Source organism: Pogoniulus pusillus, chromosome 10 (genome assembly GCF_015220805.1).
Source record: "Pogoniulus pusillus isolate bPogPus1 chromosome 10, bPogPus1.pri, whole genome shotgun sequence".
NCBI lineage: Eukaryota > Metazoa > Chordata > Aves > Piciformes > Lybiidae > Pogoniulus > Pogoniulus pusillus.
The window spans coordinates 1,151,286-1,169,497 of NC_087273.1; the positions used below are offsets into that span (position 1 = coordinate 1,151,286).

The 18,212-nt window shown below is 48.7% G+C and overlaps 1 protein-coding gene across 3 annotated transcripts in view; it reads right to left on the minus strand.

Moving 5' to 3' along the window:
- The window catches only part of ARHGAP10 (Rho GTPase activating protein 10), a 138,816-nt gene that overhangs the window by 43,658 nt on the left and 76,946 nt on the right, over positions 1 to 18,212 (minus strand). For all 3 annotated transcript variants that reach the window (XM_064149446.1, XM_064149445.1, XM_064149447.1), the window contains 4 exons: positions 13,974 to 14,061; positions 13,078 to 13,136; positions 9,849 to 9,954; positions 8,910 to 9,069 (listed from right to left, as the gene is read on the minus strand). In XM_064149446.1, coding sequence (XP_064005516.1) covers positions 8,910 to 9,069; positions 9,849 to 9,954; positions 13,078 to 13,136; positions 13,974 to 14,061 — 413 coding nt within the window. The remainder of the gene's footprint in view (positions 1 to 8,909; positions 9,070 to 9,848; positions 9,955 to 13,077; positions 13,137 to 13,973; positions 14,062 to 18,212) is intronic.

The window sequence follows — 18,212 nt, forward strand, 5'->3', positions numbered from 1 at the left end:
CTCCAGCACAAGTGGGCCTTCCTTGATGTAGTCATGCTGACTTTTGTGTTTCAGACACCTAAACCTTGCAAAATGTGATTTGCTTCTCTGACAGTGTGCAGGATGGAGAGGCTTTGGACTGTAAGTCTTGAATTCCACTACAAACCACAAAAGGTCTTTATACACCATTCACAATCATTATATTGGGGGAGGAATTTACACCAAGAATACACCAAACCAAATAAACAAACCACAAGAAGGGCAGGAACTGTTGGAGCCAGTCCAGAGGAGGCCATGAAGATTCTCAGAGGGCTGCAGCAGCTCTGCTGTGAGGACAGCTACAAGAGCTCAAAAACCCCTCACCCAAACCAGAATACAATAGCAAAACAAGGAAGAATGGACTAGAACTCAGGTTAGAAGTTAAAAGATCACTGAAGCTAAGCCTCTAGGGAGGCACCAAACAGAAGGCAGTTGCCTGGCACACTCCAGTTAGTTACGGTGCAACAGAGGATGCAGCCTGAAAAGTACCAGAGTACAAGTCAAACCCAGAAACATCCTTGGCTAGAAGCCAGACCACAAAGCCCTGGAAATAAATAAATAAATGCATGCATTCACCCAGCCAAGAGAGTCTTCTCTCACTGCACAGGCAGCATTTGCTGCACTCGTCTGCCCAGCAGCCTGACTCCCCACAACCAGATGAGATGCTGCTCTTAGGAGTTTGCAGCAAGTCAGGGTCTTGATGTCACACTGAAATGGGAACATCTGCTATTTGCTCCTCCTAATGCAAAAGGCACCAAACCCAGAGCCCCAGACAAACTGCCAGCTACAAGAGCAGCAAAAGAAGGGAGGGAATTTCCAGAGCACTTTGCTGCGACTGTAGACCCCTAACGGCCGCTCATGTGGCCTGACTGCCTCGCATCCTCTGCTTCACGTTTCAGCCCTAATGCAGAAACTGAACACAGCCTGCAGAACACGACACTACAGTCTGCAGGGCAGCTGTGGAAGGATGAGAGGAGAGGGAAAAGAGCATGCCAAGGTTAAAAACGTGTGTCCTCTGGTGGGCTGTGAATTATGAGTTTGTTGACTCAGCCTTTCTAAAAGCAGCACTCCTGGTAGAGAGGCTGCAGCTTCCACCGTATCACATCTCACCCCTCCTTTTAACGATTCCTGAGGAGAAGGCTCCTGAGAGCAGCCTGTTCGCTGCTGCCAACCAAGCCACTCTGCTCACTGAAGGGAGAGAAAGAGTTAACCACACAGCACGCCTGAAACCTCCACACGTTTGTCCAGCGCACCGCAAAAGCAGCAGATTCACCTCCTCATCGCACCTACTGTCACTCACACTGCCGAGAGCCTTACAAAGAGGCTGTCCTTCCCTAGTGCAGCTACACACAAAGGCTGGGTCACTCGGGGAAAATACTTGGAACAACACCACACCTTCAGATTGAAAGCTAAACAACCTGGCTGTTCTTCTACTTACCAAGTGGAAACTAATGCAGGAAAGAGGAAACAGCTCCTGGCTCAGGAGCAGTGTGGGCAGCAGGACCAGGGCAGTGCTTCTGCCCTTGTGCTCAGCACTGCTCAGGCCACAGCTTGAGTGCTGTGTCCAGTGCTGGGCTACTCAATTCAAGAGAGATGTTGAGGTGCTGGAAGGTGTCCAGAGAAGGGCAGCAAGGCTGGGGAGGGGCCTGGAGCACAGCCCTGGGAGGAGAGGCTGAGGGAGCTGGGGGTGTGCAGCCTGCAGAAGAGGAGGCTCAGGGCAGAGCTCATTGCTGTCTGCAACTACCTGAAGGGAGGCTGTAGCCAGGTGGGGTTGGGCTTTTCTGCCAGGCAAGCAGCAACAGAACAAGGGGGCACAGTCTCAGGCTGTGCCAGGGGAGGTCTAGGCTGGCTGTTAGGAGGAAGTTGTTGTCAGAGAGAGTGATTGGCATTGGAATGGGCTGCCCAGGGAGGTGGTGGAGTCCCCATCCCTGCAATTGTTTAAAGAGGACTGGTTGAGGCACTTAGTGCCACGGCTTAGTTAATCAGGTGTTAGATTGGACTCAATCATAGAATCAATCAGGTTGGAAGAGACCTCCAAGATCATCCAGTCCAACCTAGGGGTCTCTTCTCATCTGGTTAATTCTGTGATTCTCTGAAGGAGAAGGTTTGTGTAAATAAATTTTCTGCCTAACAACTTCCTTTTCAAACTTTAGGTGTGCTGCAACTTTTCTCCCCTCTCCAAGCTCCCCCTGCACCATTTCACTGAACGTTTCCTTTGGTTAACAAAATGCTATTCAAGAGCATCCATTTGAGCATTCACCATCAGGGCTTCTCCTTTGCCTCCTCCTCCTACACGCCCAGCAGCACAGCACCCTGACCATCAAGACCAAAGCTAATATTAGTCAGCTGAATTCCACTCCCTTATCATCATTTCTGTTTACTGCCTCGGGAACGCTGCCTGCGGGCAGAGGGAGAGGGGAGCAGCAACGTTTGGAAATTTCATTAAGAGTTCAGGGAAGGTTCCCAAAATTAACTGGAAATATCACAGGCAAATTAAGGCAGCAGAAGTCTGGGCACAGATTGTCAATATAGAACTATTTTCATTTGGACAAGACCTCCAAGATCATCACATCCAACCGTCAGCCTAACACCACCCCGGCCACTAAACTGCACCCCAAAGTGCCAAGTCTACATGTTTTTGGGACACCTCCAAGGATGAGGATTCAGACATCTCCCTGGGGACCTGTCCCAATCTTTGAGAATCCTTCCAGTGATAAAGTTCCTTCTAACATCCAAACTAAACCTCTCCTGAAGCAACTTGAGGCTACCTCCTCTTGTCTTATCACTTGTTACTAGGGAAAAGAGATCAACATCCACCTGGCTACAGCTTCCTTTCAGGAAGTCGCAGAGAGCACTGAGGTCTCCCCTCAGCCTCCTTTCCTCCAGACTAAACAACCCCAGCTCCCTCAGCTGCTCCTCACAAGACCTGTCCTCCAGACCCTCCACCAGCTTCCATGCCCTTCTCTAGAGACACTCAGTCTTTCTCACAGCGAGGGGCCCAAAACTCAACTTTGCCCTCTACAAAAAGACTACTACAGACAACAATTGCAAAGCAGCACCTGCCTCACACACAGCACTGGCTGAGGTTTTCCAGATGAACATCTGACCTGATCCTGGTTCCTCTTTGGAAGACAACCCTGTCCTTGCACACAGGAGAAAAGGTGAGTTAAAGGAGAGTTCCTAGGGACTTTATGGGAATTGTAGGGATTGAGAAGCCTTTCATTGTAATTGTGACACCAGGGACCAGCTGGGTAGATGTGGGGCTGGCACTGGATGTTGCTTACCTTGACTTCACTAATGATTTACACACTGTCTCCCATGACATCCCCATAGGCAAGCTTAGGCAGTGTGGTCAGATAAGTGGACAGTGAGGTGGGTTGAGGAGTGACTGAAGGACAGAGCTCAGAGAGTTGTAAGATGCAGCACAGGAGGTTCCAGCTCAACACAAGGAGGAACTTCTTTACTGTAAGGGTCTCAGAGCACTGGAAGAGGCTCCCCAGAGAGGTTGTGGAGTCTCCTTCTCTGGAGCCTTTCAAGGCCTGTCTGGATGTGTTCCTGTGTGACCTGAGCTATCTGGCAGGGGGTTGGACTCAATGATCTCTTTGGGTCCCTTCCAGCCCCTAACATCCTGTGATCTTTGAGATGACTTTGCCCATAGGCTGGCTGAATTCTAGAGAAAGGTAACTTGTACCATGCCTGTTGGCTTCCCAGTCTCCACAAGGCAGTTCTGTCTAGCCCCTTTCTTTTCCACTTCTAATTTTCTTTCTCTGTCATTTCCATCTTCATTCTGTTTTTGCAGTCTTGCTATCAGCACTCACTCTTCTTTCCTCCCCCGTACACTGGTTTAAATACTCCAGTCCCACTGAGATTTTTATTCCAACCTCCTCCCTTAATCTTCTTGCATTTCTTAGATGTCTTTTTTTATCCTGTTTTGGTTTTTGGGGTTATTTTCCCTCTTAAAATAACGTTCAGGGAATTGAGAAACCAAAATGGCTCACATTACCACCGAGGCATCTCTGAGCAGCAAATAACTAACTCTGAATAGCGACATTCATTCCAGCGGGATGCCAAAGCACTGCAAGAAGCAGCCAGATGAACACATCCTTGCCCTCCACGCTGCCATGGAGGGACTGCCCTTCTTCCTAGCAAGTCAGAAAGGAAGACCAGGAGAGCAGGGATGCCTGAGCTCTCCAGCCCAGCACACCCCTGGAAGGAAGCACCCTTGAAACTCATTTGGGGGAGAAGGAGAAGAGAAATCAAAGCCTTTTTTTTTTTCCTTAGGGTCCAAGCTGACTACAGCTTTTCATCAGAGGATTACTGAAAGGCCAAGTAAATATTGCCCCAGGCATGCTACAAGCACAGCTGCAGGCAGCCCATGAGTTTGTTACCTCAAGAGAAGAAACACCAAAGTAAAGCTTCAAAGCAAAACGAATGCAAGGGCCACACACAGGTGGGAATTGCCCGATGCTTCTTTGGTGAAGGGAAGGATATGGCACGTGGAAACCAGACAGATATGGCAAGGGAGAAGGGGACAAGACAGCCAAGTACAAGGTGACACCGACCTCAAAGATCTGCAGGATGTTGCACAGAGCCCAGCCAGCACAAAGCACGGGAGTTAGGGCACAGCTATAGAGAGGTCATTTGCTGCCACACCTGGGGATGCCACTGCTCTGCCCAGCGTATTTGACTGGCCTTCCCCATCAGCCCTCTGACAGAAGCAACATCATTCACAGGTCTCATTCTCCCCTGGACTCCCCCTTCTCTTTACCCAGGTTCCCAGTGCCTGGGTAAAACAGTCTCTGGGCTTGGGTCTAGTTACTACTTCTTACTTCAACCTAGAGATCCACTGCCACAGCTCATCTTCTCTGGAGACAGAAACACTCTGCCTGGGAGAGACTTCTCCATAACTGACCAGAAGAAAAGCTAAACAAGTATTTCCTTAACACTCTTCTATGCCACTTACAGTTGTAATAATTACATAACTCTTACATCAGTAATGCAGTGCATCAGGTTGCACAGCACTGGAGTCTCAGCATTGCTCTGATTCTGCAGAACGTTCACTCCTCAGCCTACTCCCAGTGCTGCACAGCCACGGCTGGGGAGTACAAATGCAGCCTGGACACAAGATGAAGGCAATACTTTGGGGTTTCCAGCTAGCAAGAAATAAATGCACACATCAACAAAGCTTTAAAACAAGCAGCTTGATAACCTTATCTCAGGGTAAGTCCCCATACCCAGGCTTCCACACATCAATTGCACCAAAATTCTCTAATTAGGACTCAGCAGAGTGATGACAGTGGAAAGACTGCAGCAGGATTTCAAAGCTTGTAACCCAATTAATTACATTTCCTCCTAAAAAGGAATTGTGAATCTGCCTCAGTAAAGCTGTCCACACAAGGCATAATGAACGCTGATGGAATTTAAACACTTCTGAGGAAGCAGAACTGGGTTTTTTTCACCATTTTGCCTACCAAGTCACTGTAAAGCAGAAACATTGATAGCTGTTGCTTCTGCAGTTTGGAACCCTCTTAGGCATTCCATTTGCTACAGTGGGAAAGAAATCACAGAATCAGAATGGTTTAGGTTGGAAGAGAACTCGAGGATCATCCAGTTCCGACCCCCTGCCATAGGCAGGGGCATGTCCCACCAGAACAGGTCACTCAAGGCCTCATCTAACCTGGCCTTGAACACTTCCAAGGAGGTTGTGGAGCACAGAAGCACAGAATGTGACTGAAGATCACATTGGGTGCTTCTGTGCTCCACAATGTCCCCGGGCAACCTGCGCCAGTGTCTCAGCACCCTCACTGCAAAGAACCCTTTCCTAACATCTAGTTTGAATCTCCCCTCTGCCAGTTCAAACCCATTCCCCCTTGTGCTGTCACTACAAGACCTTGTCAATAGTCCCTCCCCAGCCTGCCAGAGCCATAATTACATGGGCACAGAGTGTGAAGTGCTGCTTTGAGTCTGCTTGTGTCAGTGTACCTCCATCTTGATACCACCACTCTTCTGCAGTCCCAAACTGCACTTCCATCAGCAGAGGCTGCTAAAAATTAGCAGAAGTGGAGGAGTGGCTGAATGAAACATTTGAAAGTATTTTAATCCACAGCTGGTGACTCCTGCTAGGACTCCACCAGGGCTATAAATAAGCTTAAGACTCTTAGCCAGTCTGAAATGCACAGAAATCCAACCCAACAATGTAAAATGAACACCAGCCTGGCAGTAAGCCTGCCTGCCATTCGAAGTAGTCCTTGGCCTGTCTAAATGAAGAAGGCTCACTTGCAAAAGCAGGAGATGTAATTCAGCTGCCAAGCTTTTATAATGCCTTAACACATACCTCTCCATTGCCTGTGCTATAAATACACAGAGGTCACACCTGAGCCTTCTTTCCATCCTGGAAGCAGGTCTAATGTGGGAGAAGTTGCTGCAGGCAGACCACTGCTGGCAAGTTCACTGCTAGAAATGACAATGACATGACAGAAACTCTGAACAAAACTACAGCCTCTAGTTCTGAAGAAGGCATAAAACCACATGGAGAGTGATGCAGTATCATTTGGATGCTCTTTCCATTCCCTGCCTCTCCACACTTTCAGAGGAGCAATAAAGACCCCTACAAGCAATGTTTCAAACATGAAGCTGGGGTCCAGTTTTTAAAGACTTGTGACCGAGCGGGCATGAGAACAAGACGGGATCCAGAGATCTGAATAAGACTCAGCCTGTTATTAAAACACCCTGGCTCTACTCGCTCCAAAACCTGGGTGGTCACTGAGGTATCATCAAGACCAGGAGCTCACTGTAAGGTTTGCCTTGAGTTGTAAGGCCCAAAAGGAGTACGGCACTGGTGAAGCAGTTACCCCTCCAGAACCTGAGCCGTAGCTGCAGCAGGGAGCGCTCCCAGCAGAGCGATGCCAGAGCTGCTCACCTCGGGTTTGAGGGCAGCTTTGCACCCTATGCCAGCTAAGCCAACAAACCCCACTATGTGGACACAGCTCTGCCCAGCTTGTCTCGTGTAATTACACTGCCAGAGTAATTAGACTGCCAGACAAACCTGAGGCAGGTGCTATTTAGAGCAGCTAGGACTTGGCTCCGACTGCCAACTCCAGCACTGCCAACCCGAACGAGAAACGCTTCTTGCAACGCTCAGAGCACTGGAGGAAGAGGAGAGGAAAAAGCACATCCTGGAAGTTTTCCAAAGCACCTTTTTTGACATGAGAAAGGGAATCACAATGATCGAATCAACCAGGTTGGAAGAGACCTCCAAGCTCATCCAGTCCAACCTAGCACCCAGCCCTGGCCAATGAACTAGACCATGGCACTAAGTGCCCCATCTAGGCTTTCCTTCAACACCTCCCTGGGCAGCCCATTCCAATGCCAACAATTTCCTCCTAACAGCCAGCCTAGACCTCCCCTGGCACAGCCTGAGACTGTGTCCCCTCGTTTTGTTGCTGGTTGCCTGGCAGAGGAGACCAACCCCATCTGGCTACAGCCTCCCTTCAGGTAGTTGCAGACAGCAATGAGCTCTGCCCTGAGCCTCCTTTTCTGCAGGCTGCACACCCCCAGCTCCCTCAGCCTCTCCTCACAGGGCTGTGCTCCAGGCCCCTCAGCAGTTTCATTGCCCTTCTCTAGACATCTTCCAGCACCTCAACATCTCTCTTGAATTGAGTAGCCCAGAACTGGACACAGCACTCAAGCTGTGGCCTGAGCAGTGCTGAGTACAGGGGAAGGTGCTGCCCATCCTCCCAGCATAAGCAGAGGACCTTAAGCATCCACTTCCAGGAGTCAGCTTGGACACAAGGCACTCCCAAAGGAATATCCAAAGGAAAGAGCCCAGTAAACAACTTCTTCCCCCCCTCCCTTTTGTTTGTTGTTGTTAATTTCAGATCCCAGATTCCATGCAGTGATATCCTGGGCAGTACCTTGTACGTGCAAGGCACCTTAGTAACTGGCAGCTGCCACAGCAGCAGCAACTTCTATTTTCAGTACCACCTTAAATGCAAAGGCTTAAAATAACACACATTCAGCTGAAAACAAAGGAAATGTTTACACCTGGCTCTCTCAGAATGCTTCTTACCCATAACAGTCAGAGTGTAATGAAGTTTGGTTTTCTGTTCTTTCTGTTGTTATTTTTGCAGTCTGTGAACTTTGAGAAAGATGAAGACATAGAACTGCTCCAGACTGGTCAAAGTACTTCATGAGAGAAATAAAAACTGAGCCTGGCTTGTCTCTTTTTCATTCTTGCACCACTTTTGCCCAGAAAACCAAATTAGTAATGAAATAAAATCATAGTGAAAAGCTGTATTTGTTAACAATACACACAGAAACACCACTGCTGGCAGGAAACAGGCATTCTGGAATGCCACTTCTGCACAGAGGAATACTCATCGAGTACAGGCAAAAGCATAGAGCATACAGATCACAGAAGCAACCAGGTTGGGAGAGAGCTCCAAGCTCAGCCAGCCCAACCTAGCACCCAGCCCTGGCCAATCAACCAGACCATGGCACTAAGTGCCCCAGCAAGGCTCTGCTTCAACACCTCCAGGGATGGTGACTCCACCACCTCCCTGGGCAGCCCATACCAAAGCCATGACCTTGCCTGGCACTGAGGTCAGGCTGACAGGTCTGCAATGTCCTGGTTCCTCCCTCCGGCCCTTCATGTGGATGGGCATCACACTGGCAGCTTCCAGTCTTCGGAAACCTCTCCAGTGAGCCAGGAGTGTTGATAAACGACAGAGGGCAGCTTGGGCAGCTCATCTGCCAGCTCTCTCAGCAACCTGGGACACAGCCCATCTGGTCCCATGGACTTCTGGGGATCCAAGTGGCCCAGCAGGTCAGATGATATTGTTTAGAACTAAGCTTCCCATGAAGCAGGATGGTTAAGACAATGCTCAACTCACCTTCTCGTGATTTTCTATCAGGATCTCCACAACAATATTCTGAAACTTGAGGTCCATGATGGCTGCAACAGTTTCTTCCTGTGGCCTCATTAGGGTTGGTCCAAAAATCACCCCCAGATTTGCCACAGTCATCAGATTCTTCTTGGCATGCATTGAAACGCTTTGGGAAAAGAAATGAAGGAAAAAACAGGAAGTGGGTGATGAAAAACTCCCACTGCTGCTGGAAAACTGCAGCCTGCAACTGAAAACATCACGGTCCCTTCATCCACGTTGCACAAGTCTGCTTTGTGCCTTGCTGGATTGTGGAAAGCAGAAAAGCCTTTCTCCCAGTGGCCACTCAACAACAAAAGCAGCCCCTCGCTCAACTTGAACACACCAAATGCACTTAGCCTTGGACCGGGACAAGTGTGAAACCAGCCTCAGTTTGCTAACAGGTCTCCACTCCTGGCCTTGCCAGAATTCGTGAGAAGAAAGTCTAATGCTCCCTTTCTCACTTCAACCAAACGTTCAGCTGCTGGCAGAGCTGCTCAAGTAAATATTATAGGGCTTCATTAGGGGATTAGGTTTCTGCCCTTCCCGCCAAAGCGCTCAGCGCCAGCCAAACATCCTGGCTGCTGCTGCGGCACCCTCAGGCCTTGCTAGTGTGCACAACAGCATCAGGATGGGCTTCAGCTCCAGACACACTCAGCTAAGGCCCTTGTAGTTAGAGGCAGGCAAAGACCAAAGTTCATTGAATCATCAAATCAGAGACCTCCAAGCTCATCCAGCCCAACCTAGCACCCAGCCCTGCCCAACCAACCAGACCATGGCACTAAGTGCCCCAGCCAGGCTTGGCTTCAACACCTCCAGGGATGGCGACTCCACCACCTCCCTGGGCAGCCCATTCCAATGCCAAGCACTCTTCTCTGGCAGGGTAGGGAAGCATGGCACAACACTTACTTGGCCAAATGTTTCACCAACATCTCCAGCATCTCCTTGTTCTTCTCTGGCAGTTTGTGGACCAAGAAGTGGATGGCATTAACCCGCGATTCAGGACTCCCGCTTTCTGTGGGACACAGACACAAACGACTAGTTCAGAACAAAACAAAAGCCAACTGAACCCCACAGGAACACAAAGCTTCCCCCACCTCTGCATGGAAACATACTGCACACACTTTGCCTCACTTAGGCAGCTCTCAACTTAGCAACACTGAGCATATGTGCTTTGTTTTCACAAGACCACTTGCTCTAGAATTCTCAACTCGTTTGCTTGTTTTGTGAACTCATCTTTCGATCCACCTGCAAAAGGATGCCTTTGTTCAGCTATTTTTAAAAGCTAACAGATGTAGTTATTGTTTTGCTGGGTTGGGCTCATCTGCTCACAAATATACTGCAAGGTGAGAAGCTACTGTTCCTGGGTGCCACAGAGTGGAACTGCACTACTTTACATTTCAGCACCATTAACTGATTGTCCTCATCATTAACATTCAGGTTTGTTGGTACCATGCATCTAATGAGACTGCATTTATACCACCTTGGATTGGAAACTGGGGAGAGAAAGCCTGCAGAGGATGCATAGGCTCAGAAAAGAAAAATAATGACCTCTGAAGGCACAGAAGAATAATCATGCAAAAAGCCTTCCAAGTGAGGCAACTCTGATAAAGGGCCCTGAAGAACAAGGGTCTGCCTCTCTGCTGCACAACAGACAGCAAGGAAAAAAATAGCACCAGGATGGTTTTTAATTATTATTATTATGTGCTTGATGCATGTTGAGTTGAATAAAGGGATTTAAATCAACCAGGCTGGAAGAGACCTCCAAGCTCATCCAGTCCAACCTAGCACCCAGCCCTAGCCAATCAACCAGACCATGGGACTAAGTGCTCCATCCAGGCTTTGCTTCAACACCTCAGCACCAGGCTCACAAAGACAATTTAGAATCTACTTTGAATGCAAGAAGTTCTGACACCAGGACCACTCATCAGGTCCCACTTCCCTCCAAAGCAACTTGGACTGCTGAGTGTATCTGCTATAAAATAGCCCCATATTCCTTTGGAGCACATTGCCTCAGATTTTCCTTTTCTCTTTCTTCGCACATTGCTACAGATTTTAGGGTTGGTACTGGTTTGGGGTTTTTTGGTTATTCTTTTGCAGTGAACATCTCTGCACAGATTGAACAAAAAAAAGGCTACCAAAATGCAAAACACTTCCAGTCAGCTAATCAAAATTCAGACAGCCAGAAAAAACAAAAGCCTTCTTGAAAGCAGGACTGCTTTACATGGATGCGAAATCACAAATTCTAATTAAAGAATGGCTTAAGCAACTTGATCACAAGATGCAATCAAAGTCTATATGGTTTCAATCTACAGTGATATGTATAAAGAAAAGAAAACTGAAAGGAAAACCTTTTAAGTTTTGGCTCCCCTCCTCAAGAGCTTCAGAGGAAAGGATACTCCTTACTATTCCCAGCCTTGTTGGTTTTTTATAGCCAGCATAGGAAGCAACACGGACTCCCTATTTTTAAGCCTCCCGGAACGCAGATCTGCAATGCTGATTAGATTTCCCTCCCCGCTGCACAGAACCAAGCACCCCCAAAACATAAGTCTTTACTGCTTATGGAAGGGTGCATTTTAAAACCTGCAGTTGTCACTGAACTCCTTTAGCAAAGGAGACTGAAAATGCTGAGAATCTGCTGGCAGAGCTTCCTAGGTGAAGAAATGATTTTCACGTGGAGCTTCCAACACAAGCGGGCAGGCTCAGCAGCCAGGGGAGGGCTCGTCATTCGGTTTACACGCTTGACCTCCCAGGTGATTAGGCAATGAAGGTGTGCTAGTTTGAGGCTAGCTGGAATATTTTAGTGGGAGAAATCAGATTATAGGCTGTGAAAAGGAAACACTGCTGATATCTGCTTCACTCATAGGCTTGCTGAGAAGTATGAAAACCAGAACACTAAACAGACGACAGTTGCTGTGTGCCTCTGGGTGCCTGTGCTTTTCTCCCTAGTCTGCTCCCTGTGTAACTAATCCTTCTGCTTTCTAATCTCCCCTGCCAATCCTCCAAACTCACCTTGCACATAAGGCAGACTCTGAGATAAGGTAGAGGGATGGAAAGAAGGTGGTTGGGAGCCCCTCCTGGGCACTCTGGTTTCTGGGAGGGCTGTTGTGTTTCTGTGTTACTCTTAACTTGTGTACTTGTGTCTATAGCTGTAGATACTGTAACTGTCTGTTTGTACATTGGGCTAAGCTGTAAATACAAAGCTTCCTTCTTTAACTTCCAGCTCGGCTGAGTCTAGTCTGGGTGATTTCATGAGAGTGGAAGGGGCAGGTAACACCCAACCCATCACAGAATGCCAGGGGCCAAATCTCATTTTGAATTAAGGACCACAAGTGAAGGCATTCTGCGCTCCTGGAAAGCCATTACAGCGACGTGAAGAAGATGAAGCAATTGTCTGGAAGTTTATTTTAATTTTGCTTCCCACCGCTTGCCAGAAGCACTACAGGCTGGAGAGAAATGCAGCTAAATAGCTCCCTGATAGTTTGCCAAAAATTTCCTTGCACAGTTTCCCTCCATCCTCTTACAGACAAAAAAACCCTCCATGTACATTCGATATCATACAGCTGAACTACAAACGCTGTTGTGCCTTCTGCAAGCCTGCATTTGCACTGCCACAGCATAATCTGACCTGCTCTTTCCTTTCTGCTGCTAACGTATGAGGGATGCTCACAGCAGCCTGCATACAGAGCTAACGAGGGGTGGAAAACAAGGGTCAGGCAGCTGTGCTTTAGGGATTCGAAACAGCTCCAATTAGTTTATTTTCTCTCACTAAGCTTCATGCTCTCCATAAATGGAATTTATAAAAAGCCCCTCAGACTGTGTGTGTGGTTTTTATCAGCACAGAATTCAGATACCAAGAATGAATGCTTACAGTGACTATCCAAAAGTCTTCCACAAGAGAAAAAGTTGCCCTAAAGTGAGTCTGTCCTGAGTTTGTCAACGGATAGATCATACGTGGCACATGCTGGAGCTGAAGGCTGCTTAAACCCCAGGTAGTTTTAAGGCATTTATTGTTTCTTATCCCCATTTTCTCACTAGGCTGAAAACTCTTCCTGGAATTGCATTTGCAGCACTCCAGTGAGGCCACAACAAAACTCCAGGGAGAAGATTTCAGTGTGAGTTTCAGTCACATACGTACTGGCAGGAAGGATGAATTCTCCGTGCAGCTCGAACGTCATCAGCGGCTCCGGGAGGCTTCTGCAGCGCAAGGATGACAAAAGACATTTCACTACATTTGCTTCTCTCTCTGTTTGCCCCAAACAGGAAACCTTTTTAACATTCACCAGTGTAACCCTTGTGCTAGAGGCCACCATTGTTACAGTGGCCCTTCAGTCACAGCAACATTGCAGCTGGAAAACACCTTGAAGTTCCTCCAGTCCAGCCATCCTCCACCTCTACCAAGGCTGGTGCTGAAACATGTCCCTCAGCACCACAGCTCTGCCTCTCTGAAAAGCCTGCAAGGACGGGCATGCAGCCCTGAGGACCCTCTTCCAGTCTTTCAGAATGCTTTCAGTGGAGACCTTGCTTCTAATGTCCAACCTAAACCTCCCTCTGGCACATCCTGGTGTCATTTCCTCTCACCCTATCACTCGTTACCAGGGAGAAGGGACCAACACCCACCTGGCTCCAGCCTTCTTCAGGGAACTGTAAAGAGCAAGATCTCCCCTCAGTCTCCTTTTCTCCAGGCTAACCATCCCCAGCTCCCTCAGCTGCTCCTCACCAGCCCTGCTCTCCAGACCCTTCAACAGCTTCAGTGCTCTTCTCTGGACCTGCTCCAGCTCCTCAATGTTCTTCTTGAGCAAAGGCCTCAAAACTAAAACCAGTACTCAAGAGGTGCCCTCATCAGTGGTGAGCACAGGCGAACAATCACAGCCCCAGTCCTGCTGGCCACACTGTTGCTGGCTCAGGACACAATGCTGTTGGCCTTCTTGGCTACCTAGGCACACTGCTGTAGGTCATGCAGCCTGACACACTGTGAGGGAGAACCAGGAGACAGAGTTCAAGGTCTGATGAATAAGCGAGAGAGAGGCTTACCGCAGATACTGCTTCAGAGCGCTTGTGATTGTCTTCACTTCCCACTCTACAGAGCTCTCCAGGTCAACTTCACTGCAGGTTTTTGCATCTAGAAAATAATCAGAAAGAGAAAAGGGACATGAAAGAAAGGGAATTCCAAATAAGTATGCACTACATGAACTGCAACTGGCTGATTCTGCTCACATGCACATAAAGTAAGTCCTTCCTATCAGTTAATACCAAGAAGACTTAATATTGCAGAATCACTGAGTGATCTGGGTTGGAAGGGACCACAAAGATCGTCTAATTCCAACCCCCCTGCCATGGGCAAGGACAACTCCTACCAAACCAGATTCCTCAAGGCCCCACCCAATCTGGCTTTCAACACTTCCAGGCTTAAAGCCTCTACAACTTGCTTAGACAACCTGTTGTGGTGCCTCACCACTGCTGTGGGGAAACAGTTCCTTCCCAACATCTCATCTAAACTGAGCTTCCCCCAGTCTGAAGCCATCACTTCTCATAAATTCTATTTCCATATTGTGTTCTATGAAGTATTTACTGTTTAATCCTTTCTTTCATGAAGGATTAAAAATCAGTTCCATGTAGGAAGATCTCTAGAGCAACTGAGATTTCCACCTCTTTAATTAAATAGAACAATGTCCACAAACATAGAAAGAGGTACAGGAACTGCTGAGGAGAAGACCCACTCAGCATAACATCTTCCCCTCTCTTCTTGCACCATTCAAAATGCAGACACTGACAAATCTCCCTGAATTGTCTCCATAGTTTTGCTTGTGTTGGGGCTCTGCAGCCTGGAGAGAAGGCTTCCAGGAGACCTTGGAGTGGCCTTCCAGTATCTGAAGGGGACCTACAGGAAGGCTGGGGAGGGACTACTGAAAGGGTCTTGGAATGACAGGATGAGGGGGAATGGGTTTAAACTGGCAGAGGGGAGATTCAAACTGGATGTTAAGGAATCATAGAATCATAGAATCAACCAGGTTGGAAGAGACCTCCAAGATCATCGAGTCCAACCTAGCACCCAGCCCTATCCAGTCAACCAGACCATGGCACTGAGTGCCTCATCCAGTCTTTTCTTGAACACCTCCAGGGACGGTGCCTCCACCACCTCCCTGGGCAGCCCATTCCAATGCCAATCACTCTCTCTGTGAAGAACTTCCTCCTAACATCCAGCCTATACCTACCCCGGCACAACTTGAGACTGTGTCCCCTTGTTCTATTGCTGGTTGCCTGGGAGAAGAGGCCAACCCCCACCTGGCTACAATGCCCCTTCAGGTAGTTGTAGACAGTAATAAGATCACCCCTGAGCCTCCTCTTCTCCAGGCTAAACAGGCCCAGCTCCCTCAACCTCTCCTCACAGGATTTGTGTTCCAGGCCCCTCACCAGCCTTGTTGCCCTTCTCTGGACACGTTCCAGCACCTCAACATCTCTCTTGAATTGAGGGGCCCAGAACTGGACACAGTACTCAAGGTGTGGCCTGACCAGTGCTGAGTACAGGGGAAGAATAACCTCCCTTGTCCTACTGGCCACACTGTTCCTGATGCAGGCCAGGATGCCATTGGCTCTCTTGGCCACCTGGGCACACTGCTGGCTCATCTTCAGCTTACTATCTATCAGTACCCCCAGGTCCCTTTCCTCCTGGCTGCTCTCAGCCACTCAGTCCCCAGCCTATAGCGCTGCTTGGGATTATTGTGGCCGAAGTGCAGAACCCTGCACTTGGCCTTGTTAAATCTCATCCCATCTTTGGAGTGAGGGTGGTGAGACACTGGCACAGGTTGCCCAGGGAGGTTGTGGAGCACAGAAGCACCCAATGTGATTGATCATATTGGGCGATTCTGTGCTCCACAACCTCCCTGGAGGTGTTCAAGGCCAGATTGAATGATGTTTTGAGCAACCTGTTCTAGTGGGAGGTGTCCCTGCCTATGGCAGGGGATTGGAACTGGAGGAGCTCTGAGGTTCCTTCCAATCTAAACCATTCTATGATTCTATGGTTGACCACTTGTCAGGTTCACTCCTGACAACCTTATCTTTTACCAAGATGGTTGGTGTAGCCTTACAAGAAGACAGATCACAGTGAACAGCTGGAGGTCTGAATGACCCACCAGGTGAGAGACTTTTTGACAGCAGCTATTAAACACCCCAGCACACTGGAATGTTCTGCAATCAAAACCAACCCCAAAGCACCAAAGCATTTGATCGATTCTGGTGCTTAAGCTTCTGTTGTCGTTACTGCTTCCTGTTTCCATCAGTCAGCAGGGGAAACTGCAGCTGACACAGACTACCTGTTGACTAGTCCATACAACTCAGCAGTCATTAGCTCCTTGGCTTGCCAGACAAATGACAGGCACACTTGAAAAATCAAATTAGGATCCCAGATTAAAGGTGCAGTCCTCTTACGGGGACTAAGCAATTCTGTTCTAAAGGCCGTGCCAAGCAATTATTCCTCTCACTGAATATTCTCCCTCATTCTATCAATTATTTAAATCTCATTTGAAAATACAAATCAGGTAACATGTTCCACCAGGTTGTTACTAGCCAACCACCACCTAAAACACTCCAGATTGTCTCAGGAATACTCGAGACTGTCTCTTCTTCCCCCCTCTCTTCAGCATGTGAGCTGTTTCCCTCTTCAAATCCTCTTTTCTGACAAGAAAATCTTTCTACTCAATTAATTAAATAAAACCTGCCATCACACCAGACACCAGGGAAACCTAGCGAGGCTCTGCTACTAAATCACTCTGTGACATCTAGCTTCCCCACAGCTGCTTCACAACCAGCCACCTCCTTTACAGTCAAAGGATGCACTGGGGCTGGTGACATCTGCCACTGCGTATGCAGAGGACAGCAACGAGCAGCTCAATTCCACAGCAAGATTGAGACCTTAGAGTGGCCTTCCAGTATCTGAAGGGGGCCCACCCCTTGAGTGCTGTGCCCAGTTCTGGGCTCCTCAATTCAAGAGAGATGTTGAGGTGCTGGAAGGTGTCCAGAGAAGGGCAATGAAGGTGGTGAGGGGTCTGGAGCACAGCCCTGTGAGGAGAGGCTGAGGGAGCTGGGGGTGTGCAGCCTGCAGCAGAGGAGGCTCAGGGCAGAGCTCATTGCTGCCTGCAGCTACCTGAAGGGAGGCTGTAGCCAGGTGGGGTTGGTCTCTTCTGCCAGGCACCCAGCAACAGAACAAGGGGACACAGTGTGAAGCTGTGCCAGGGGAGGTCTAGGCTGGCTGTTAGGAGGAAGTTGTTGTCAGAGAGAGTGATTGGCATTGGAATGGGCTGCCCAGGGAGGTGGTGGAGTCGCTGTGCCTGGAGGTGTTGAAGCCAAGCCTGGCTGGGGCACTTAGTGCCATGGTCTGGTTGATTGTCTAGGGCTGGGTGCTAGGTTGGAGTGGATGAGCTTGGAGGTCTCTTCCAACCTGGTTGAGCCTATGATTCTATTGACAAGGCCTTGTAATGACAGGACAAGAGGTAATGGGTTTAAACTGGCAGAGGGGAGATTCACACTAGATGTCAGGAAGGGGTTCTTCCCAGTGAGAGTGGTGAGACACTGGCACAGGTTGCCCAGGGAGGTTGTGGTTGCTACCTCCCTGAAAGTGTTCAAGGCCAAGCTAGATGAGGCCTTGAGCAACCTGTTCCAGTGGGAGGTGTCCTGCCTCCAGCAGGGGGTTGGAACTGGATGATTCTTGAGGTCCCTTCCAACCTAAACCATTCCATGATTCTATGATAAGTCTCTTAAAATCAAAACCTAGAAAGTACTGCTGAAATATTTCATCATCTCTTGGGATGGAGGGGGAACAAACCCCAAAGAACAAGTTTCAGCCCTGCTGCCCATCCCAGACAAGCCCTGGCTGGACTGTGGAAGACATCAAGATGTAAAGGCAAGCTCTGCACTCCGGGTTTGACAGCTGCCCTGCGTAGCTCTGTGCCTCATCATCTTATAGGTTTGACTGCTCCTGTTCCAGTTTTCCCTCTGCTTCCCACATTTCTGGCCATTACATGAACTGGATCTTCAACCAGGATTTGCAGAGCGGCTCTGGTCTTCATGCTGCTTGTTCACATAGCAGCCACTGTGCACCCAATGGCAACTCCCTGCATGTAAAAATAACCCTGCAGATTTAAGGAACAGCTTTTGACAGAGCAGCTCTGTATTTCATGCAACTCTTTCTGACAACAAGGCAGTGAGGTTTACAAAAACAGTCCAGCTGACTAAACTAGGTTAGGAGGCTTCAGCTGCAATATGCCCACTGCAGGA